Source organism: Scylla paramamosain, chromosome 12 (assembly GCF_035594125.1).
Source record: "Scylla paramamosain isolate STU-SP2022 chromosome 12, ASM3559412v1, whole genome shotgun sequence".
Classification (NCBI taxonomy): Eukaryota; Metazoa; Arthropoda; class Malacostraca; order Decapoda; family Portunidae; genus Scylla; species Scylla paramamosain.
Genome location: NC_087162.1, coordinates 21078589 through 21104690, shown reverse-complemented (window position 1 = coordinate 21104690; position 26102 = coordinate 21078589). Strand labels below are relative to the sequence as shown.

The 26102-nt window shown below is 36.3% G+C and overlaps 1 protein-coding gene across 1 annotated transcript; it reads left to right on the top strand.

The window, feature by feature from the left end:
* The first annotated feature begins 1594 nt into the window (after positions 1-1594).
* On the top strand, positions 1595-23123 carry LOC135105857 (ubiquitin-conjugating enzyme E2 E1-like). The gene is given in 7 exon segments (XM_064014482.1): positions 1595-1687; positions 8184-8355; positions 8357-8439; positions 8922-9027; positions 9029-9106; positions 17103-17250; positions 19370-23123. Coding segments are annotated over 6 exon segments (675 nt in total). The 5' UTR covers positions 1595-1687; positions 8184-8193; the 3' UTR covers positions 19468-23123.
* Positions 23124-26102: the final 2979 nt, after the last annotated feature.

The following is a 26102-nucleotide window of genomic DNA, read 5'->3' as shown; positions in this document are numbered from 1 at the left end:
AATTCAGAAGTGAACATTTCACAGCCATGAACATAATTTAGAAGGAACAACAAGACATCCAGTATTTATCAAGTATTAACTCCTAAAATCCATTACAAAAGGTAGTTGGCTTTGTTACGTGAATATCACGTATACGTATTCACGTGTACGTGAATATCTTTGTTTTTTATATCATTAATTAAAAGAAAATTTCGAGATTGTTTGCTCTTGCTCTGCTTTGAAAGCCATGTGGATATTTTACTAATATGAATAGTTATATATATATATATATATATATATATATATATATATATATATATATATATATATATATATATATATATATATATATATATATATATATATATATATATATATATATATATATACGAGTATATATATATATATATATATATATATATATATATATATATATATATATATATATATATATATATATATATATATATATATATATATATATATATATATATATATATACACACACACACACACACACACACACACACACACACACACACACACACACACACACACACACACACACACACACACACACACACGAAAAAACAACATCCCTTACAGAAAATGCGTTCTTAGATCGTCTGCCCACTTACTGAGATACCAAATGTTGAAGTTCAAAGGAAATGATTTTGGCATTGTTATTGCTTTCACTGAAGGTAATCAGTACCAAATTCTCTCTCTCTCTCTCTCTCTCTCTCTCTCTCTCTCTCTCTCTCTCTCTCTCTCTCTCTCTCTTTCTCTCTCTCAAAATTTCAAAATTAAAATAAATAAATACATAAATAAATAAATAAATGATAAAAACAATAAATAAATAAGGACTGGGGGAGGGGGATTATCCAGTAGCATTCGTCTATCACTGTCTAGGTCAAAGGAACTCTGCATGCATACCTCGGCCCTCAGCAGCCTTCCATCGTCCAGGTGCACGATGGCAAGAGTGCGAAAATTTTTAATTACTTGAAAAAAGCTAACATTGATCTAAATTGTTCGCTTATAAGAGTGCATCATCAGAATTAGACTAAAAAAAACATTTAACCAACGTTCATTTGCCTTATGTGAGAAAACTATTCAAACATTTGTCGTTTCCATGAATCGTGATATATCCATTCACACATTTGATTTCCCCGGTTTCCCAGCAAGCCACCATACGAGGAATTATTATTGTTCTCTTTGCTTCCACAGCATGCTGCGCTCAAATAACTTTTGCAAGATGCTTGTAAATAACCAATAAAAGGCTTCATTTATGTGTATATATTTTCAACCTTTATCTACATGGAATTCACAGTACTTGCAGGTAAAGAGTTCATATTTTGGCGGGTGGTCTGGCTAGAGCCTCACCCGGCCCAGCGTCTTTGTGTGGTCGCATGTGGCTGTTCCCGCCACCACGCGACCCCAAACACCTAAAAACATTACTGTATCTACCTATTATTTCGTATATAACGAATAACATCGTTTCTTTGATCGAAGGGGAACCTGGCTGGACATCAAGAAGGCTAATTTCACGGACACAGTGGTGAGAGTTTAGTGTTTTAGCAGTGTTGGGGACCGGCGTTGATCAGCTGATCTGACAGGGAACAGCGGGCGGCGGCGTTGGCGGTGGAGACACACTGACACAGAGTCATGGAAAACTAGGTACAGTTTCAGCATCTTGAGCCTCCTTTCATTGGTATGTGAGTACACGTGTGGGGAAAGGTACCATCTTCAAAGTGATGAGAAGAAAGGGGTCGTAAGATGTGCGTGGGTGAATAAAAGTGGCATTGTTTAAGGGGTTGTGGTGAGGCAGGTTCGGGTGGCTGCTGGCTGGCTCAGCTGTGCGAGGTGAAGGAGGAATAAACCAAAGATGAATTATAATTTTCAGAAAGTAATGCAATCGACATTCAGTGACTGGCATTACAACCCATACATTGCTAACGGAATTGGTAGAGCATTCATTTTGATTTACTGTAGTATATCGGGAGATAAGTGATATCTGTAATTAATGACAACGTGAACTTTAGTTTAATGTTGATTTTCTTCTATAATTCAAGATTATAGGAAATTAAGAGTACTCATCGTCATGAATGAAATTTGACGTTTTAATAAGTATCGTAAAATCCACAGAAATATTAAATAGAAAGTAATAAGCAGACTTTCCAGTGCTCTCGTGGTGGTGGCAAACCAGAAAACTCCAGGCGTGATGCTGAAAGGGAGATGATGATATGGATTGTTTTGGTGTGTTTTTTAAGCACTAGTGGTTCCGTATTGGAAAGCCGGGTGGTAGATAACCCAGCTCATACATTTCTTGTTTGACTACTCAGTGATAATTATGCTATCAGGTTAGAAATAGATGTAGTGAACAATGTATAATTGAACTATTATTGTCAAAATGGGAATTTAAAGATTAAAATCTTGTCTCTGACCAGTTATGAAAAATATAAAGGGGGATGTGTTAGTAGAATATATTCCAAGCAGTTAACTGTAAACAGTGACATTGATTAAAAAAAAAAAAACATTTACATTTATATCAATGGCTGATTTTTTGTAAACTATTGAGAGATTAGTCTGCTGGAACCAAACCATTGAGAAGTGTATGGAGACGTGGGTGATGGTATTATCAATATTTGTTATAGCCTTTAGTAATACAGTTCATGAATGCTGTTCATCAAGCTAAGAGGGATGTTCAGTAGTTCAATAGAGTTTGTCATTTTGTTTTTCACACTCACCACAACATGCCTGAACAAGGCAGTATGGCCACAGAGGCATGCATTTTGGTGATGAACATATACTGGATATACTTTGCTACAGGAATAGCATTCATAACACATTTGAATTGATCAGAAGTAGTAAAACATTTCACACTGACAGTATATGGTTTTTAGGTGTAGGCAGAATAAGTTAACAAATAGTATGCATTCCATGGATTGCCACTCATTCAGTTATGGAGTGTTTGCAAAACTGCCTTGTGCTGTGTGATATCTGTTAGTGATTTCATGATGTGGTAGTGTGTTGTATGCTGTGTTGTTGGATGAAAATACTGATGGAGGGGGTGAAGCTTATTGTCATTATAGACAATTTCTCAATGTTTCCATGATGCTCTGAAGGGGAGCATGAGGCTCAAAGTGAACATGAGTCTGACACATTACTGGTTAGGCCAAGATGAGCATCTAGGCCTGGGAGATTTTTGGTCAGCTTTGACTGTCCCATGACTACACTAATTTCTATTTTTAATCTCCATTGTCATAATTTTGGGTTTTCTGGTGCATTTAGGAATCATTGTCTTTATAAGTATTTTTCACTTTTGTAGATGCTGAATATATATAGGGAATGAATCTGTGCTCATATGGATTATGGGCCTCATGTAATGGAGCTCTGCTCAAAAGGAGATCTATCTTATCAACTCCTTGCTGTTCCTTATATTCCATTATAATGCTGCTTTCAATCTCTTATATTCCCTTATCGCATTCCATGATATCTGCTGTTGTTTTTTGGGTTCTTGAGAATTTTCCAAAATTACACTTTCAACCAACTCACATAACTTTTACGTGTTCCAGATGGTCGGTAAGCTAGTGGGAAAGCAAGTTTTTTTTGGGGGGGTAAGAAAGGCAAAAATGAGGAATTTATTCCTCTCATCCGCTAAAGCAAAGCACTAGTTTCCTACCAGGCCTCAAAATTTATTAGTCATAGGGAGAGAAAAACATTGGAAGTGTATATTGTAAACCATGCACAATTCACAGATATTACATTATAATCTCTGGTAGTGTTAGGTTGATTTTTTATGGAACAAACTTGTATAACTAGGAGGGGGAGTGCAAAAAATTTACCTGAAAGTGGTGAGCTCACATTGCTGGTTTCTTGGCAGAAAAGTATGTGAGAGGCTGTAGATAACAAAGAACACTCCTATTGAATAGCTGAGGTCTTGGCATCAATGACTGATGCAGTGAAATCTTGTGCTATCTTGCCCCTTAATTTCATGGTCATATAAAATAGAACATTGTTCCAAGATTTTATAAAGGTTATTGCATCCCCAGACTGGTGTATGCTACATAATAAATATCTCCAGTACAATTAATCCCCTGACAGAATAGTTGTAGAAGATCCAGTGATTTGACCAACAATTATGTTATTGGCATACAGAACCATAACCAATAGTAGTAATAAGGAGTAAATGCTGGAATGATTCTCCTCCATACACTGAAATTCTTCTCCACTGTTACTTTCAGTTTCTGATAAGTAGCTTAGAAGTAATACTCCATAGAGTGACATAAAAATTGGGAGCAGTTATAATTACTTTTATTGTAGTAGTCAAAACTGCATCAAAACTTTGCAAACTGTTGGTTTGCTTCCATCTTGCAGCCTCTCTGTGTAAAACTTATTGCCCAAATCTTACATTCTTTTGTACCATGTCCTCCTTTTTAATGTGAGAGTTACAGATCGTAACTCTCAATCCATTTACAGGTGAAGTCAGAAACACCAATTTTAAATTTTCCCTAAAATTTGAAATTTCTTAAGAGAAGTATCATGACGCCTCACAAAGTTGACCTTACCATTTAGAACTTTTAACTACATACATTTAGATGGCAGCAGTTCAATGGTTTTTGAAAACTGTTTACATTTGCCTATTATGTAAGATGAATAATACTGAAGGGGAGGAGCCAGGACCAAAATGACTTAGTAGGGGTAGGATCCAGGCAATTCTGTGTGTTTTCTTGGAATGAATTCAACAGTAGTCTGTTAGTGTGAGAGTTCACAGAGGGGAGCCCACAGGTTTGAATCCAAGGCTGGTTTGAGATGGCTTTGGCTTTATTTAATCTCAACCTGTAGCTGATGTTCACTTAACAGTGAATAGTTCCAGGACATGAACTGAGTTTGACTGCTACCCAGCAGCCCTGCTAAAATGTGGTAAGATAATTGGCTCAGTCTTGCATACATTGGGGTGGCTTGTCCTGCCTGTCATTTGCATTGGTAGTACATTGTCAAAACAATGAGAAACCAATCTGATGTAATACCAAAATAATATTTTCTTAATAATCACAAGATGTTGCATATAGGAACCAATTTAGAGAGCTTTTAATGTGCATAGACACTATAATATTCTCTTTGTGCTAGACAGTATATTAACTTAATGAGATGAGTTGAGTCCTATTTTTAACTTGTTTTCATCAGATGCATCTGAAATAAGTCATACCTAAAGTGAATCCAGACGAACTATGTATTTGGGGTGGTAGCTGTACCTGTCTGTGCTGTTGCCACCTCAACCCTGGAGTGACCTGTCCTGACTTGGGCCAGCACAGCACAGCCTGGGAGATTTGTGTGTCAAGGACACAGGGGTGGCAGCGCTGCACGGCCTATATATGTTGCCAAGTATACCAGAAGACATACATCATTGTTGTTTCATCATCAAATTAAAAGCCATTAAAAATAAAATGTAGTCGTATGTAAGAACTAATAATTTTGGAATGATTATTACAATATCAGTGAGAAGAGATCATCATGTGCCTGTTGACTGTGGACATGACAGCAATGTGGGATAGGAACAGTCAACACCCTGAATATCAAGTTAGGCTGGATTCACTGTTGGAACCTAGTATAACAAAGGCTGCTTTTTACTTATACAGTGGAACTTTGATTCTCAAACTTAATTCGTTCCTGAATGCTGTTCGAAATTCAAAATGTTTGAAAACAAACTATTTTCCCCATAGGAATCAGTGTAAAATGGATTAATTTGTTCCTGGACACTTGTACATCCAGTCCTAGCAGCTTATGACAGATGCTGCCATTGCCAAGGTGGCTGCTCCACAACATCTCCAGCTCAGGAATGATTTATCCAGAAAGTAACTCAATAGAAGATATTGTTAAAGACCTGTTTGTCACTGATCTAGTGAGGGAAACTTTACAGAGTGACACAGAGAGGAGCAACCCACTTACTGCCAAAATGATGGTGATCATAACACTTGGATATCTTGCTGCTGGGAAAAGTTATCGGGAAAATGCAGTTGTGCTGTAGTGACGGCATTGTGGAGTCGTCAGGAGAACCTCAGATGACTCGGGAGATGGGACTACTCCTGAGCTAGCCAAGACACTGTTTGTTTATATTGAGGCTCTTCAATGGGATCACATTTACCTTATTTCAAAGAGTAAATTACTGTCTTACACACAGATATATAAAAACAAAAGAAATGTGTATAGAAACTATAAATTAGCATTAAACAGGAACTTTTGCTTTGTCTTTTTAATATCTGAAATCAAGTAACTTTGTTCGAGAACCAAATCATGGTACAGCAACTGAAGCAATTATGAGTTTAAAATTTTGTTTGAAAATGGGTTTGTTTGAAGAGTTTCCACTGTACTTGTGAGAAAAATTTTTTGACAAAGTAGACAATGCATGCTTTGAGCTATTTATGGCAACATTATACTAATTAAATCCTACTCATTCCCTTCAAATTTATTTTTGTCAACAAATCATACATATTCTCAGATAATAAAATAGGTTCCCTATAAATTATGTATATATGTAGTCAATGTGTGTGAGGCTATTGTACTGTAAATTGAATGAGTTTTTGTGAGCAAAACTGCTGTGGGATTGCATGAGGAGTTGGTAAGAATGGAGATAATGGTTTAGAGGCAATGTATTTGCTTCCCATTGATGATTAATATGTGCAGTACTATGTGAGCTATGAGAGAGTGAAGACAGTTAAGGAAGGAGAGTTGATGCTGTAAGTAACCTTTGATGCAGCTGTCCTTAGGGGTTTCTTTCAACTTGAAACATTATGCAAGGGCAAACTAAGCATTTACATTGTCAACATCTGGGATAGGGAGACTTAGTGGAGACACTTTAGATCGTGTAACATTTGATTTATCAAAAATTGAAAAATAAAATCTTTGCTAAACTGCTTAGTAAATCAAAACTCAGAAATTAAAGGGAGTCTGAGTGTCATCAAACAAGACTAGACAGTTGACTGTCAGGAGTTGAGTTTTAGAGATAAAATAAGTTTTTTTTGTGTCTGGTTCAGAAGATATGGAAAGATAATGTAGATGCTCCAAGGCATCTGTATGAATCATACTATTCATTTTCAGCCATTGCAAGTCTGCTCTAAGATAATACTCTCCCAATCCTGGTGCATAAATCACAGCACTAACCAAATTTCTGCCATGCTCTGTCTGCAAGCCTTTCAGTCTGGAGATCAGCCAGATTTTTGCCCCATCTATTTTACTCCATCAGTTTTATTCATTCTAGCCATATGTAACCTGCTATTTCTATTTGTGTTTGATAATAAAAAAGACATTAAAATATTTGTAAAGAAATAATCAAAATTTAAAGTAACCGTTTAATTGAACTATCAAAGGACAAAAGTGGAGGTGGAAGTGTACCTGGCTTGAGGGGCAGATAAGAGATGGACCAAAAGATAGACTTGTTTCCATTTGACTGTAAGTGTTATTAAGGGGATGAGGAGGGCAGAAAAGCAGTGTAGAAATGTATTAATCTATAGCATATACTTGTTTTTAATAACTTTTCCAAGAAGATGACTTTGAAGGATTTCCTTTACATAGTGAGACAGAAGGATTTCCTTACATAGTGTCAGATGATCATTAATTGGCTTTGTATTGTGGTTTTTATAGAACCTCTCTCTCTCTCTCTCTCTCTCTCTCTCTCTCTCTTCTCTCTCTCTCTCTCTCTCCTCTCTCTCTCTCTCTCTCCTCTCTCTCTCTCTCTCTCTCTCTCTCTCTCTCTCTCTCTCTCTCTCTCTCTCTCTCTCTCTCTCTCTCTCTCAATAGAAGTGAAAATATACTCCAGTTCTTTTCCTTCTTGATGCAGGTATGTACACATTGGAGTGGTGGAAGTGAGAGGCAATAAGTGGGAAGGTTAACACCAGTGTCTGAACAGATGTTCAGATGTTATTTATTTATTTTTTTTTCTGATGGCAGGGGTGGATTCTGAATGTTTCTCAATAAGCATCATCTCTATTGCTGTTGATGCTAAATCCCTTTCATATATATTTGCAGTACTTGTTGGGTGCCATTTGGGGAATCCAGAAGTAACAGTTTGTTCCATGATTATTATCTATCCACTGTGAATAGTAAAATTTGACTTCCACCTTCACAAGAACATGTGTATTCTTGTGAAAATGTGAGCTTAGTATATTATTACTATATTGTTATAAGAATTAATATAATTTTTTTTTCAGGCAGTGATTGATGTCTGCCTCATCTACTGGTGCCCTCGGGTCAGACTCTGTCCCCGTGCCCCCCCCTGCCCCCCCTGCTTCATCTGGCCCCCAAACCCCAACTCCTCCACCCAGTGTTTCCACCGGATCTGCCCCGCCAGCACGGAGCTCCTCCAGTGGCCCACGACAGTCAAACTCAGGGAGGATCCTCTGCGACGCCAGAAGCACGTCCTCCTCACCCAAAGATGTCCAAAGCACTAAGTACAAGTGCTAAAAGGTAATCCTTTGCTTGTTGGAATAGTCCCTATTTGTATGTCAAGGATTGTGTATAGTATTTAAGTGTTTGATTCATACTTTACTACACATGATTTGGTAGTGAATATAATTTGCATTATGTGAAAAAAAAATAAACGTTTATCTTTTGAGGTAAATTCAAATCAGGTAATTTCTCTCTCTCTCTCTCTCTCTCTCTCTCTCTCTCTCTCTCTCTCTCTCTCTCTCTCTCTCTCTCTCTCTCTCTCTCTCTCTCTCTCTCTCTCTCTCTCTCTCTCTCTCTCTCTCTCTCTCTCTCTCTCTCTCTCTCTCTCTCTCTCTCTCTCTCTCTCTGTATTGTAAATTTTAGCTCTTCTTAGTTGCAATGATCAAGAACTTTTTATCAGAGATGCTTTTGGTTTTGTAGCTAGGTAAAGTTAAGATTATACTCGTCTTTCATATTTTGAGATGTGAAGTGCAGTGTTTATAATCTATAATATTCAACAGGATACAGAAAGAGCTGGCAGAGATCACACTAGATCCTCCTCCAAACTGCAGTGCTGGACCCAAGGGAGACAACTTGTATGAGTGGGTGTCCACCATCCTGGGACCTTCCAGGTTCTGTATATGAAGGAGGAGTGTTCTTCCTTGACATACACTTCTCAGCGGAATATCCCTTTAAACCCCCTAAGGTATGTTGCTGAATGGATATGAGTGAAAATTAGTGTTGAATGAGGATGTATGTAAATGATTAAGTAACCCGTGCCCATTCTGGATTTGCTAGATACTGTATTTCATGCAGTCCCTATTGCTGGCCATTTTAATAAGTTGTATAGGAACCTTTTCTAACTAGTGATTCTAGTATGGCAACTATTTAAAATAGAGAGCATTAGGTCACATATTGCAGCAAAGTAATTGTTATTTATCACTGTTTAATAAAAAAAAGGAAAACAACAAAATAGAATTAAAAAATGTGAGTAGAAATTAACTTAGGCTGTAAAATTTGACCTTATTTTTTCAATCTGCACCCCCCACAAAAAAAAAAAGAAAATTAAAATACTTTTGTTACACCCGAATAAATTATCTTTCCAGTTATATCTATTTTATTTTGATTAATATTAAAACTTCAATATGAAAAAGAACAGGAAGGAAAAATTTGTGATTTTTGCCACAGTAAGAATGTAGCTCAGCGTGCACACACACACACGCAGACACACACACTAAAAATTATTGAAATGAAAATGAAAAATATTTGGTGAATAATTATTGCTGTAATAACCTTGCCAAATATGTTACTGGCAAATACAAATAATTAAAGCCATAAGGAAACATAAATTAAACCCAATCTCACTTTCAGTAATTTTTTTTCTTTTTTAATGAAAATGGAATTTCAGTACAAAACTGTTTTTACATAAGGCTTTTGATTTACTATGATAACTTTTAATGGTCTAAAAGAGATGGTTACAGGGAAAACCAGGTAAGCACCACTCTGGCCAGAAACGGAATTACATATGCCACTTTATTCCCCAAGTTCTCTTACTTCTCTACAAGGGTTTAAGTGAAAAAGGTGTCCCTAAGATGGGTGAAAATTACAACTTTTAAAAGACAGTGAACAACAGTATTGCTGTTGATAGCCTACCACTCCATGACATTACCATTATGTCCATTTTGGCTCAGTATTTTCTTCTCCCAAATACTGCATCTTTGGAAACCAACATCGTCTGGTTTTCCTACTTGAGTTAAAGCAGTTTTACATACTATTCATGTCAAAATAAGCACTTATTGTTAGCTGAATGTATGTGAGACTAAGAATGAGAGGAGGAGACAGGAGCACCACACAGCAGGTAGTGGCTGCAAGATGTGCCAATCATGCAGCTTGACACATACCACCAATTCCTGACAGCCAGTGAGTGTGAGCAGGCCAAAAATCTCCTTCTTTTGTGCAGGTCTTCTGTCTCACATGCTGGTTGAGGGGAGTGACTGAGTTATTATTTGTTTTCGTTATTTATGAACCAAACTGTACCAAATTTGTATCAACTATAAAGTTCTTTTAGATGAGTTATATGTTTAAGTTTCATTAAATTTGGAGCAGTAGTTTTCTTTTTAATGAAAATACAAAAAAATTGAGGTTTAGATTTTTGCATATTTTGATAATTTTTTCTTGGATTTTCTTGATGGTTTCTAAGAAAATTGTGACAGTTTTCATTTTTAGTTTTTATCCAGAAAAAATAAAAAACTTTTCTCATCCAGACATTTTTGTTAAGCTAGGAAAAAACTAAACACTCAGTAAAAATTCTCACTTTTTTTTTAATTCTCTTTCTAATGACACCAGAATAATTAAAATTAGACAATAAATGGCAGAGAAATATGCCTCAATAGTGCAATAAGTTCGTTTTGAGATGTGAGGCTTCAAAGTTTAAAGGGATGCTTCTGTGTTTTTCATCCATAGCTATGTGATATTGGAATTTTTAGATGCCAAGTATTGTAATGCATTTGTTTTGAGTTAAAGATGATTTTAAACCATAATTGCAAGTATTAGATTTATAGATGACTTGTTTTGTTGGCATCTCGAATTTCTTAGAATTATCTCCCTGGAACATTGCACACTTCATTGTTATAATGAGGGTGTGCCACACTGATGGATGTGGCCCAGTGATTGGTGGTGAGTGTCAAGCCAGAGAATTTTTTTGTTTTGTTTTGGGACAATGCATAATGTCCACCAGTGGCTAAAGCTGCTCATCTGAAACTAAAACATCTCCAGTGAATGAGATTTCTTTATTGCTCTCAAAAACTTTCATCGTCTTCACTAATATTCTCTTGCTAGTGGAGACAATGGTGTTGAAGGCAGTGGCTGTAACTGTACAGCAGCAGACACAGCAGAAGTAGTAGTTGGGACGGCATAGGCAGAAACATAACTTGTATATGGGATGGGAGGTGTCAGACGTGAGGTGGTTGGAAGGACAGAGTGCGACTGACGTTCTGTGAGGTTATACACACATCCTCACAGTATTCCCTGCCCTCAGCTGATATTTGGTGTGCTTTTGCCATGGTAAGACTTCCTCTTACCCCGTTGTGGTGAAAGAAAGCAAAAAAATGGAGAGTGAGTGAACACTAAGCTGGTACATAAGTTGGGGGGAAAGAGAGAGCATCACACAACTCACTCCCTCTCTCTAAGCGGTGTACAATATGCTTCTGCCTTGCCCAGTTGCCCCCACTTTGCTTGGCTGTGGGAGGAAAACTTCCATACTCCACCATAAAAAAAATTGTTCCTCAAACTTTTTTATTTATTTATTTTTTTAAATTAATATTTTTTCTACAACCATCTCCTGCCTACAATGACCTTGACTGAACAACTGAGTGTGAGCATGGGACATTTAAATTGGTATTTAAGCAGCATTTAAACATGGATGATAAATTATCTTACATTGTGAAGTAATAGGGCCTAAGAGTGTCATGAGATGATTTTTGCTTTTTTTCGATATTTTTAGGATTTTCAACACTCTTGTCTTTCTAAGGATTGAAGACAATTTTTTTGCTGTCATTCTAAGGATTGAATAACGATGAGTTCTTCAAACAATGCCCTTACCTACTGACATTCTTTCAGTCTCTTTATCGTATAGTTGACCAACAGTAACAAATATTGTGTAAAAGTACTGATACTTTGTTGTCGATTGTTGTCTAGCAAGAGGAAAAAGATGTCTAAGTATCATTATGGAAAAGTAGGTGAATTGGACTTTCATGAAAAAAAAAAAGAGGTGATTATCTTAATTGGTTGAAAAGATATGTCAGTTTTAAAGTACACAAACTAACAGCTTTCTCTCTCTCTCTCTCTCTCTCTCTCTCTCTCTCTCTCTCTCTCTCTCTCTCTCTCTCTCTCTCTCTCTCTCTCTCTCTCTCTCTCTCTCTCTCTCTCTCTCTCTCTCTCTCTCTCTCTCTCTCTCTCTCTCTCTCTCTCTCTCTCTCTCTCTCTCTCTCTCTCTCTCTCTCTAATGGCCTCAAATAGTAAAGGATATCATTTTACCTAACCAATCACCCTGCAGGCTTGTGCCACTGAAGACTCATTTGATCTAAATAACACCATCATCTTTGCCAAATATGTGGTATAAAGTGTTAATATTTCCTTCCGGTCATAACTAATATTGTTGATAGAATATGAGCAGGAAAGAGGTTCTCAAATTAACCTATAAGCCTTTGATGAGGTGTGTGTGTGTGTGTGTGTGTGTGTGTGTGTGTGTGTGTGGTGAGTGTTATTGGTACAGTTACTGTAAGTGTAATAGGCTAGTAAGTACATAAGCCTCCACCAACTACTCACTTTCTCCCACTCTTGTCATTCTTCTTTGAGTGGTAGTATGTCCTTGAATACCTTAAGTCATATTCCTCATTTATTCTGCTAACATCAGAACCATTCACTATTACCTGTTTCATTGTCACTGTGAATCTCACAAACTTTCCTATTTAAAATCTGTACATGGTCTCCTCTCTTCTCATAAGGAGGTTGTTTTTATAATTATACTTATTTATTTATTTTTTTTAATGGGTATCTGCAAAGAGTGGTGTTTTATGAACTCTGATGTGCTGCAAGACCTGGATGTTATAGTGGTCTTGTGTTCTGGAGGAAGGGATAGTATCCACCACAGAATCAGAGATCAAAGAGATAGAGATGAGTGCTGAGGCTACACACAATTATAGCATATGCTCATGTCACCAGGGGGGTTGGCTTCGATTGATTGATTATTAAAGTTCTTTAAATATTAGAGTTTGATTTTGATTATTATAATTATTAAGTTGGATGGTAATTTTGTTAGTTATGTGTTCTTTTGTTTGTTTTTCAACTCTAGTTTGTTTGGTCATTAAAAGTAAAGGTAGCGGCCACCAGCCATGGGTTTATGACTAATATATATATATATATATATATATATATATATATATATATATATATATATATATATATATATATATATATATATATATATATATATGTGGTATGGTAGTGTTGTTTTTATTAATTAGTTGGGGTTCTGTAAGGCACTGGAAAATTCTGTGACAAAAGATTAATTTTATTTGATGTAAATATCTATATAAAAAACAAGCTTCATATTATTCTTTTCTCTAAATAAACAGTGGTTTATCTGATAGATTATTCTGTTATCTTAGAATTGTGGGACCCCTGTACTAGGAATAGTAACAATGCCCCAAATCAGTTCATGAAAATTTTTTTAATGAATAATAAAAAAAAATAATAATAATTTGAGTATGCCCAGGGTTACCTTAATTTTTAGTATTAGTGTTACATCAGAATATGTTGTGTATCACTGGTGTGTTGATTAATGCATAATCCCAAGAGAATCTACTTATCTAATCTGAATTTATGTTTACATCCTGAAATTCTTTCCCTAAAACTAAATAGATAAACTAGCCAGAGAATTCACATTTTCTTCTCTCTGTCAACAAGCAGTCTCTTTAGCATTTCACATGTAATTATTTTATAATAGGTACAAATGGTTAGTTCCATATAGAAAAGTTTTATAACAATATAAGATTCTCAGAACAATGTGACATACCTATTAACAAGCAATCTGTTTAGCTCCTGTTGTCTGTGGCCTGGAGTTGGCGTTATATAGGCCACCTCACATTACAAGCTATATCCTTCTGCTGGAATATTAATTAACTTTTTGCGATATCTGTAAAAGTTTATAGCCCCTCTCTGCCCTCAGATTGTTCTTGAATACTTTAGCTAAGACCCTAAGACTGTCTATTAACAAATTTAGATCTCAAACTTAATCTATAGCATCTTGTGAAAGGGATTTTTTATCTGACTTGTTTAACAAAAGCCAGGAACATTGGTTTTCTGGTTTTCATATAATATGGGCGTCAGCAGGAAAAGTTGTATTCTGTGCCAAGCCAAAATCTCATCTCGATATAAACAGAAAAACTTCTCCTCTGATTGTTGTTCGTTTTTTGTTTAGCCTCATTTGCTAGCTCCATTTGCTTCAACCTTTCAGTCTCGTCCATATCCCTGTTTATCCATACATTCCTATATTCATCTCTTGACAACCTCCAAGATTCATTAATTACTTCTGCTTGTACCTGTGTTGCAAACCTTATTCTTATGGGTCTCATTTTTTCTTCTTCTTATTTCCCAATTCTATGGAACTCTTCCACTTGCTTTACTACCTGGCTGTCTTCATCCGTCATTTTCTTCAGTAACTTATTCAGAAGGTTCTTTTCCTTTTCCTCTCTTTGAATTCTGCTTATTATTTTATCTTCCTTTAAACCAAATACAATTACATGATTATATTTTTCTACAGTATCTCTCACTAACTCTTCTCTTCTTTAATAACATTTGCCACTTTCTGTGTGAGGTTTTGTTTCTCGTTTTCTTGTTCTACAGTAAAATCCCTCTCATCCGGCATTCGAGTATCCGGCAGCTTCAAGTATCCGGCACATTTTTCCCCTAGCCTTAAAATCAATAAAAAATCAATGTGTACTCATAAAATTGATTAAAATTCCCGCGCGAGGCATACTTTGTCCCCTCGGCACCAGAGTGCACTGCTTCGCGCCACCCACGGCCCACTGCACTATGTTTACTCAGTGACTCAGTCCCGTGTGTGCACTGTTTATCGCCTGACGCCTTCATCATGCCTAAAGTTGTAGAAAAGAGGGAGCGTGTTGTGCTTACACTTAAGCAGCTGATCAGATCAGCTGCTGATTAAGATCAGCTGATCTTTGTTATGGTAAGATGCGTGAGTGTAGGGTGGTGATTGTGGACATAATTTCACTTCTATTCAAGTATCCGGCAATATTCAAGTATCCGGCATGTTGGCGGTCCCATTGATGCCGGATAAGAGGGATTTTACTGTATTATTTTCCTTAGTGATTCTTCTTCAAATTTATATTCATGTAGCCACTTATTTTGCCTCATTTCCACATCCTTTACATTTGCCTTCATTTCCTCATTTCCTTTCTGAACAGTTTCTACTTTTTCCTTTATTTGTTTCTTTAAATAGTCATTTTCCAGTTTTAACTTTGCATTTTTATCTTCCATCTCCATTAACTTTGCTGTAATAGTCACCAACTCCTCACCTGTCTCCTGTTGTGCCTCCAATGTCTTTATTCTCTCCAATAACTTGTCCATCATTTCTTCCTTATACAAAATTTTTCTACACTGCAGTCTATAATTTAGTTCTCTTTCTTCACCAGTAAAACCTTCAAAGGATCCCCATTCTTTTGGGGTGACGCCCTCCGCCAATTTTGTCCAATATAAACAAACTAACCAAACTTTCCTAGAGATGGGATAACTACATTCATGTACTGTTTACCGCCTAGGTATTCCTGTGTCTTCATAACATATCTTGTTTCACTGTGAGCGATTTGTGTTTTTCTTTCCTTCTATATGCAGAGCGCTAGGAAACACATCCTGTCAGCTCCTCTGCCGCCGCTGCTGTGTGTGTGTGTATGTGTGTGTGTGTGTGTGTGTGTATGTATGTATGTATGTATGTATGTATGTATGTATGTATGTATGTAATTCCTGGGTTGAAAGCTTCATTCTGGATATTCCCATTGTGGGGATACAAGCCTAGTATGTAGGTATATACTAGAATTATAAACACAACACCAGAAAGTAAAGAGGTTTCATTAGAAACTCAATGCTCTGTTAGCGTCCCAAACACTGGATCAAAACTAATATTAACTATATCATCCAAAAATTATGCTTAGTATTTCCATAATAAATTGAAGTAAGGCAACTATTGGCACCAACTTGGTGATCTTGCAGCTGGTGGCTAAAATAGCTTCTGCTGCCAAATGATTATTTGATCTCTAATAACATATAGCATCAGCTGCAAAGTATCACCAAATATGAAACTATCAAATTGAAACATGTGGTCCTATTATTATTATTATTATTATTATTATTATTATTATTATTATTATTATTATTATTATTATTATTATTATTATTATTACAAACCACCAGACTGATTCATGACCTTAAAGTAGCAGAGATACTAAAAAGATGGCGAGACAAAGTGAATATTGAGCACCAAAATTGTAACACTACACAGAGGACTGAAATAATTTTTTTGAACAACAGATACACTGTAGACTGTGGCATAATTTTGTTGGTGCCAACACTGACCATGACATAAGAGTAATCACAATACTTTGTTTATGTCTTCAATATTGCATATTCCCAATAACTGAGATTAAGTTTTAGTGTGGAAGAAGATGGGTCTGTTATGTTGCAGGACAGGCTAACCAGCTGCACCAATGACCAGTACTGTGCAGTGAGGACTTATCCTCTTTCCTTGAGAGGTTTAGAATTATTTAAGATGTCAGGGAATGCTTTTGAATGTATGTATGAATGTGGACACCTTGTCTTGGATACCCATTTTTAAGGGTATATATATATATATATATATATATATATATATATATATATATATATATATATATATATATATATATGTATATGTATATGTGTATATATGTATATATATATATATATATATATATATATATATATATATATATATATATATATATATATATATATATATATATATATATATATATATATATATATATATATATATATATATATATATATATATATATATATATATATATATATATATATATATATATCATTTAGGCATGATTGATGTTATAAAAAAGTGTTTCTTTCAGGTCACGTTCCGGACCCGCATCTATCACTGCAACATAAACTCTCAAGGAGTGATATGCTTGGATATCCTCAAGGACAACTGGTCTCCTGCATTAACTATTTCAAAAGTCCTCCTGTCAATTTGCTCCTTACTGACTGACTGTAATCCAGGTGAGTCTGCTTTAAAAAATGTAAAAAAAATTAATTTATCTTCACTCTTTATAAATCTTTCTGAATAGTATAGAAATTGTCATATTGGTTCAGTTTACTGTATTCTCAATGTGTTACATGTGAGAAGACCTGTGACAGCAGCTTAATGAAGGTGTCTGTGTGATATTCAATGAATATTGCTTAAATTAATGAAACAATTTTTTGAGCTCAGGGAATAGTGTGAACTGTCAAATGGAAAAGTTTACTTCTGTGAAATTTGAAAACGGCATTGCTACAGCAAAATTTAAGTCTCGTATTGTGTTTCATTGTAGACTTGTGCACCACTCCACACTTTTAATATATATTTATTTCATTTTATTTTTTATTTATTTATTAATCATTTTTAGGAACTCTGGCCAAGGGCAACAAAACTGAAAAAAAAGGTTTACTTAGGAGCCAGCTCCTAAAGAAAGCATTGTACTGCTGAGATTAATATGTAAATTTATGATTTTTTTTCTCAAATTTTTGTCACTTAGTGTCCTTTCTTTATACAAAATAGAGAATGGAGGGAACTCCAGGTCCTACTGTGCAGTATACTTAGACAGTGACTAGAATTTTCAGTACTCAGCCAGTCTTTCTAGTGTAAGGTATGTCATACCTTTTCTTATAAGATTTTCATGCATATTATATAAAAAACATTACTGAAAGATTAGAAGGAGTGCTTGAAGAAGATGTATGTTGCAAGATGAAATCATCAGAACCCAAATCAACATAAGCTGGATGACACACAAACCAACACTTACCAGCTTTAGACCCTTTCCTCTGTGTCATCCCCAGACCTTAAAAATAACCAGTACACAACCACTACCACTACCACCACCACCACCACCACCACCAATACAGAATCCAGGAGCATCAAATGGTGACTCGCAAGCTCAGCCACAGTCCAAGAAGATGCTTAATACAGAAGATATTGTTTTCACCAACATGTGCAGAATTGACTAACCACAGCATAGTAGTTTTAAAGTCTTAGTGTCACAATTACAGACACAAGTTAAGACATTGAAGTGCTCTGCATGATCCTGCAGAAGATAAGTGAAATTGACAGCAACAATATATGATGCTAGTGAGGTCACTCTTGAGTGAGTAACACCTCTTCAGAGGGATAACCAAATGCCTCATCTAATTCTCTATTAAATAGAGGGCATACACAATGACAAAAATTTTATGTCAATTAAACAAATGCAAGTGATGTACAGGATATAGAAAAGGAAATCAACACACCTTGAAAGTGGCTTTTACAATTGAAAAAAAAATATCAGTTTTAAGTAAATTTTTTTATATTTTTTTTATAAATTTCAAAATCTCTAAAAATGAAGACAAGCTGAAAATTTTCATTTATACTTGTGAATATTTTTATTTATTTAATTTTTTTAAACCAAACTAAGAAAAAATTCTCTAAAAACTAGATATGCATGTAAGGTATATATAGTATTCTTTTTTTTTACTTAGTTAACTGAGAATTAATGGCCGTGAAGTCAACTTCTCAAAATTTAAAAATTTCTCTCTCTCTCTCTCTCTCTCTCTCTCTCTCTCTCTCTCTCTCTCTCTCTCTCTCTCTCTCTCTCTCTCTCTCTCTCTCTCTCTCTCTCTCTCTCTCTCTCTCTCTCTCTCTCTCTCTCTCTCTCTCTCTCTCTCTCCCTCTCTCCATTAGTTAACTTGAAGGCAGTCTCTTCCCTCAGTCTTCAATGGATTTGTTTTTGTGTTGGTAAATAGAATATTAGTGCTGTATATGTTCATAATCATAATGTGATTACATTGGTTCTTGCTATTATGGAGTACAAATATAGAATATTCATGTCATTAAAACTTTTCCTCTCTCTCCCTTTCTGTCATCACAGGGAGGTCTGTCTGTTTAGAAGAAAAGACTATGTATATATCTTTCATAATGAATAATGTCAGATAGATATGTTTTGATAGTCTCTTTTGTATTCATTCAAAGATACCTCTTCAGACATGAAATATGCTCACTGGGTAACTTACTTATGTACATTTCATCTCATTTGATAAATCATTAGGATTGACTGAAACATTTTCTTGTGTGGAAATGTATCCCTAATTGTCTTTTTGTTGTTTCCAGCTGATCCACTGGTAGGGAGCATTGCCACACAGTTCCTTCAGAATCGGGAAGAACACGATAGGATTGCCCGGCTCTGGACCAAGCGCTATGCTACGTGATCACATGTGTCTAGTGTCAACAGGGTATTAAGACATCTTTTGCACCATGCCAGTATGTCTTGGACGCAATATATCGGTGTCAAAATTTTGTGATTTATGTTGGGATAGTATTTATTTTATATTAAAGCACTACCTAAATACCTGAGGACATTTCAGAGGTCTATTTGGCATGGTGGAAAAGTGTGTGGTCATCATTCATTACCTCATTTTCAAGATTTCCACGCTTTGTAAAGCTCACTTCTGTTTTGTTTATATTTTTATGAGATTAATGGAACCGAAGACTTTTCAGTGTTTCCAATACCTCTGCTGTTATTTTTCCCTTGGTTACTAATTACTTCATCAATAGTTTTTGGCACTACTCTTTAATGGCAGTGCACCCTCTCCATCTCAATTCTCCACACAGCTGCCTCTAGCAAATATTTGTCTTTTTTTATGTAACAGTGCTACTAGTCTAATTGCAGTGTTATCTACTGTGTGTTTTTACTATGTGAATGAAGCACTTCCATTATTCATAGTGCTTGGAGGGAATGTCATCACCCCATTATGATGAGAGTGCTGAGCTACTTCCTTTCATGTTGTCCTGTTTTTGTTGTTTTCTTTTATTGTGTTTGTGTTAATACACGCCAAAGTGTTGTGAGGGAGTAAACACTCTACATAGTGAAAATGATTAGCATAATTCCCTTCAAAATACTCTGAAGAAGCAAGTGTTTCTGTTGGATCAGGAGAGAGAGAAAGAGAGAGAGAGATGCTCCTGCAGTCAGTGTAATGAAGTTGATGCTCTTCCAACAGCACTGTCCTCACAGCACTGTGAAGCTGCTGATGCTGTCCTTCAATTTAATGTGATGTTTGATAGCCATTATGTTGTAGGATAGCACATTTGCTTCCTGAGTAGTGTGCGGGTTGAAGTGCTGCCTCCACAAGGTTGTGACATTTATGTCTTTGCAAAGGCAAGAAGTTTTTGTTTCCAAAATCATTTTGAGGACATTAGAGTTATTTGCAAAACATTGGATTTTATTGCAGTGATGCAGTTTCTTTTCCTGCTGTGGTGGTGGAATGCATTATGTTCATGTAACTTAGTGAGGGAAAGACATATCCATTCATCTTGTTTAGGGCTGAGGAAGTATACTGGTGTGAAATTTTAATACACTGTTACCATAATGTCCAGAGAATAGTTTGATTCAGAAAGAGTAAGTCATGTGTTTTTGTGGGATTGAAGATGGATTACTCATCATTAGGGCTTCTTAAGATTCATAATCTCAACCATATGAATTAGGTTCATCTTGTTATTTCATATTCAAATTGTAGTCATTTGTATGTGTATTCAAATGCACCATAAGGCATTGCTACATATAATTTTCATGTATATTTTAGGTTTGTAAAGCCCTGAAAATATGAACTGTCATTAAGTGTAAGCTTAGTCGTAAGTCATTACATTTTTAATTGTAGAATTGATAATAACAAGGTTTCCTAATCCAGATTTTTGTTTTTCATTATTTGGACTATTCTGTGTGCTTCAGCCACAAAGCATGACATCACTGAATTATTTCTCAGGCTGTGAGTTTGCAATGAGTATAAGTGAATTTAAAAATGGAAATCTTAAGAATTCCTTCACTTACTTGTACTTTTAAGTTGCTCAGTGATGTAACTTGGCCAAAAGAGTTAAGCTTTTTAGTGTTGCTTTGTCAACTGGAGAACTTGAATTATGTCCCAATTGTCATGCAACAATACCTCATTGTTTGCCATTATGTATCTTGTGTAGACATTTAGCTTACACTGTGTTACAGGAAGTGCACAAGAACTGACAAGGTGTAATATATGAGTATCTTGTGTTGAATAATGAATGCTGTGGTGAACTTCTTTCCTCGCGATAAGAAAACTCTCGGTTGGTATATCTTCCGACGTATGAACTTCTATGGTTTTGCAAAGAGAAGGCTGACTTGATCCTCAAATAAAGACTTGCACCTTGCTGGCCACAGAGACTGATGGTGCTGGTGTACAGAAATACTGAGCAGTGTGGGAGAGCAGACAGGCATGCAATATTCATGGATTTTTTTTTTTTATTTATTTATTTATTTTTTATGGCAATTACTATAGAGTAGAACATACACAGTGACTTGTAATCTATATGAAGTTTTAAGCAGAGTAAGCAATAGGTGTTACACTATGACCTGCCATGAGAATGGAAATAATGTAAGGTCCCATGTGGCCCTAGATGACCAGAGACCTGAAGTAAGGAATAATTTTTTAGAGGTGAGCATATAGTGATAATTTTGTGGTTGGTGAGAGAGGTCACATTTGAGTCTTTTGAATTGACATGGTGGACTCAAGAGGATGCAAGCTGTACTCCCATATCTACTCAAGAAATTTGTTTGTATTTTGAGCAGACCAATACACAAGTATTAATATTTATTGACCTCTGGTGCTGTGTAGGGAAATACTAATGTAGAGTAGCAAGTGTGTATTTACATGGGGAATTCTATATATAATTTGATGTTACTGCTGTTGCAGGTATTATAGTCATTATTTTGGTAAATGAAGAAATGTATTCAGTGTTTCAAGGACAGTATTGACATTTTCATACTGTGAAAAGTATCTCTTTGATGGGCTTTATTTCTTGTAAGGTAGCTTAAGTAAGCTGAAAATCGTCCTTATTTCCATCCCTTACATAAAGGAGAACCTCTGTCAGAACAGCAGAGTATTTCAGGCATCAAACTTGTTGGCATCTTTTAGATAACCACATTCCTCTAGTTTTGTTTAAGACCACACTGTTGGGAAACAAGGCAGGCCCTCCCACAAACTGGTTGAAGGCAGTGTGGACTTTCAAGCAACTGATTCTGCTCTTTATTCCTGCTTGCAGTTTTGAGAGAGATTTGAGAACATATTCAAATTTATATGAACAAATTTTTCTTATTTGATATCAAAGTAATCACAAAAGAGAATGAAGTTGAAAACTAATTTATATACTGTGATGTATCCCCAACATGACAGTTTTCATAGTGATCTAAAGTTTCACTGACACATGGAAGATTTGATATAAGAGATGGTAAGAGTAGATATGGAACTGATGGTAAAGGAAGTGTTGGTTCATGCTCTGACAGTATTGGAGAGATCAGGATTTTTTATGACAGTTTCATATGATCTTTAGCAACTTCCAGGTATATTATGCTTATTAGTGAGCTATGGTGCCACAATAAGAAGGTCGTACAATGTCAGCTAGGGATATAAGAGAGTGCTTCCTCTCCCACCGAGTTGTCGTGAGCCAGGATCGAACTCGCAACCTCTTGGCCATGAGTTGAGTTCTGAATCTGAGTCAATGGCCTCATTAGCAGCAATATCTAAGAAAAGAAGTGAGGTTGCAGAATATTGTTTTGGACAATGACCTTCAATGCATTACAAGTGATGTGTGATTTTCAGAGAAACAGAAACATGAAATGATGGTTATGTTCCCATGTTTATTTGTCATTATAAGACACTATAGTGTGATTCATAAGAATTTGATGTGAACAGGTTGCCTGCTGTGTAATTCCTGTGTTGTGGGAGGGCCTGTTGTACCATGAATTGACTCATCCTGTCTCATTTGGACTCTGCTGCTGGGTGACCTGCAGATAGTGCTGTGTATTGGTCTAATCTTAGTTCCGAATAAAACATGTAATGAACAGATTACCTCCTTTTCTCCTGAGTGTTTCAAAGTAGAGGTTTACTTAGGAGTGGAACTGATAACTTTCCTTTTTAAATTGATGAAGAATTTTCTCAGTGTTAATAAATAATAGATAATGTCACTGATTATTAGTGGCAGTAATTATTATTGTGGCAAACTGTAGAAAAAAGATAAAAAGTAGGTAAACTGCAGAATTTTGTATTGAATTATTTTTGTTACAAATTCTATGCATGCTTTCATTTTGTTGTTGCATTAAGAGCATTTTAGTTTTCAGTAGCACTCAAGCTTAAGTTTCCTCTATGTGATGAAGAGAAAGGTGATGGTACGTAAAATGTATGATTAGGTACTGCTGGGCAGGGATAGTTAATTGTCATGTTTCATTCAGGGGTTTGCTTTTGGGTCTGTTTTTCCATCCACAGCCAAATGTTATTTACAAGCATGTATAATTTATGATTCACATCATTATAATTGCATGAACATAATGCTGGACACAACTTCAATGAGACCATTCAGTAGGACTGATGTACTGCATGCTGTCATTGTATGTTGTCCAGCCATTTTGTGTAAAAGAATGTTAAAAGAAATATAACCATGTGTCTCATTTTTTAACACTTCAGTTTGTATGCTTCAACCATTATAATTATATACTTGATAACTTTTTTAGAGGATAAGATTCTGTTTAATATTAATTTATTGTTAATTTTGTTTGTGAATGAAATTTTTGTTTATTTAATTATTTATTTACATTGTGTGTGTTTGACTATATTTTTGTTTTTACTGTTTGACAGCGACCCAAGATGGTAATGCTTTCAGTTGGTCTGAAGCCATCATGGAAGTACCTTCAGCATGCCTGTATGAAGCACACATTCCTCACCAAGAAAGAGTTGACCTGCAGAACACAATAATGAGAGGCAGTCTGACAGGTGCAGCTTCATTGTTACAGAGAAGACTAGTAATGATAGACATAAGACAGCAACCTTTAGATTGTTGGTAAAATAGCTAATGAACATTACAACATTATGGTGAGCAAAGCCTATAGGATTCATCGTCCACGTGCAGCATCCTAGGAGGGTTAAGTAACATGGAAAACAACAAATTGAGTGTGGGGTGTAAGATCTGTGATGCAGGTGCATGGTGCTGAACCATCAAAGAGGAGAGCACAATGTGAGGATATACAAGGAAAGAAATTAGTCTCGTGCCGTAGCTGATTTTGGTAGGAATTCTTAACAACAGGGGTCAGATACAGGTGGCTAGATCCTGCATAATCTTAATAATTAGCAAATCTCATTTATATGGTATTTGCCTCTTGTAAATAGTAGTACTGTACGTACATTTGTACACGAGGGTTCTATTCCATGAGTAATAGCATCAGGGGCAGATTTATCAGATTTGCACAATTGTTTTTGGTTGCCGCATACTGGTTACCGTCATAGGAATGCGATTTAGATAAGTAAAGGGAGTTTGAAATAAGGCAAGACGCATACACGTGGCAATCCTTATATTATGCACATTATACGGTTACAGTGACGTGGTACAGCAGCTAGCGCACTTGACTATGAATCTGCAGGCTTCAGCAGCCAGGAGCGTTTTTAAGTCTATTTGACCAATTTTATAAAATTGGGCCCTGCACCTTACGGGGCCCCGCGCCAGCGGCGACAGTTGCCGCTTGAATAAACTACTACTGAAAACGTGAAATGAAGAATGAGAAATTATTCCTCACGAAATATATACATAAATTTTTACTTTTGGAGATTAGAGGCCCTGTTATCAGTTTTCAAAATGTGCTTGCAATTCCTAGCACCGGCCCTGTCAGCAGCTATGTTCGAATCCTGGCTTGGTCACCCGGCGCACAGGTGACCCGCCTGTTCAACCTTCCTTCGTGATGGTAGTTGCTATAATACTACATGGGTACCTGGGGCAGTAAACTGTGGAAACCTGGATGTTACAATGGCCTTATGTGATGGAGTAAGGAGAGTCATCTATCACATGCTCCAAGATCGATGAGCTGGAGATTAACGCCGAGACTGCGTGATATTATAACGTATTATAGCGTGCCCCCGCCCCCTCCACCCTAAATGTGCCTATCATCCCTGTATATGATTTTGGCTGACCTGTAAAGCTGCATGTTGACTCTTCTAACAACATGATAACGGAATATTCCAGTAACCATCTTACACGAAACGTCTGTGCAATACTTACTGCGCAGAGAGGCCGTCATCTGTTTCTGCGGACCGTCAAGTAAACGAACAGGAGACAAGTAGCGCATATCGTGTGAGTCGGTTGTTGAATCTCTTGGGATTGTGTGTGTATTGAACGTATTTATGACTGTGTTGCTCTTGAAGTTGGTGATATATCATGTGCTGAATCTATAGGAGTTGGTAAGTGATGTCAATGTCGGCTGGGGTGGTGTTCAGTTGGGGGGTAAGGAAGGGAGTGTGGAGACCGGCAGTGTGGCCATGTGTACTGTGTTGTAGATGAAGGTATGGTGACTGCGTTGTGGTTCAGGTAAAATGTGGTGTGGGCATTGGGCTGAAATTTAATGCGTGGCAACAACTATGTGTATGGGGAGACCTGTTGTTTAGATAAGGCGTGACGATTGAGCTGTGGCTAACATCGGCTGATCGTGTCTGGGACTCTGGATGCGTCAGTTATGCAGACCTTTAGGGTGGTTTATGTGAGAAGTGTTAATTTAGCTGTGGCTTAGGGCTTGGTAATTGTGGTGGTTTACGTAGTTTGTGTAGTGACGAGTGGTTGAATTGTGGTTGGGTAAGGTGTTTTATGTGAGTGGCAACATTTGTTTTACATCAATGGTCATTCACTTATTCATGAATTTATTTATTTAGAGTGATTGGATCACTTATATTCTGGGTCCATTGGTTAGAATGAATTGTTGGTTCTAGGACAACTGAACCAGTGGACAACTAAACCAGTGGACAATTGAACTAGTAGACAATTAAACCAACGGTCAAGTAAATCA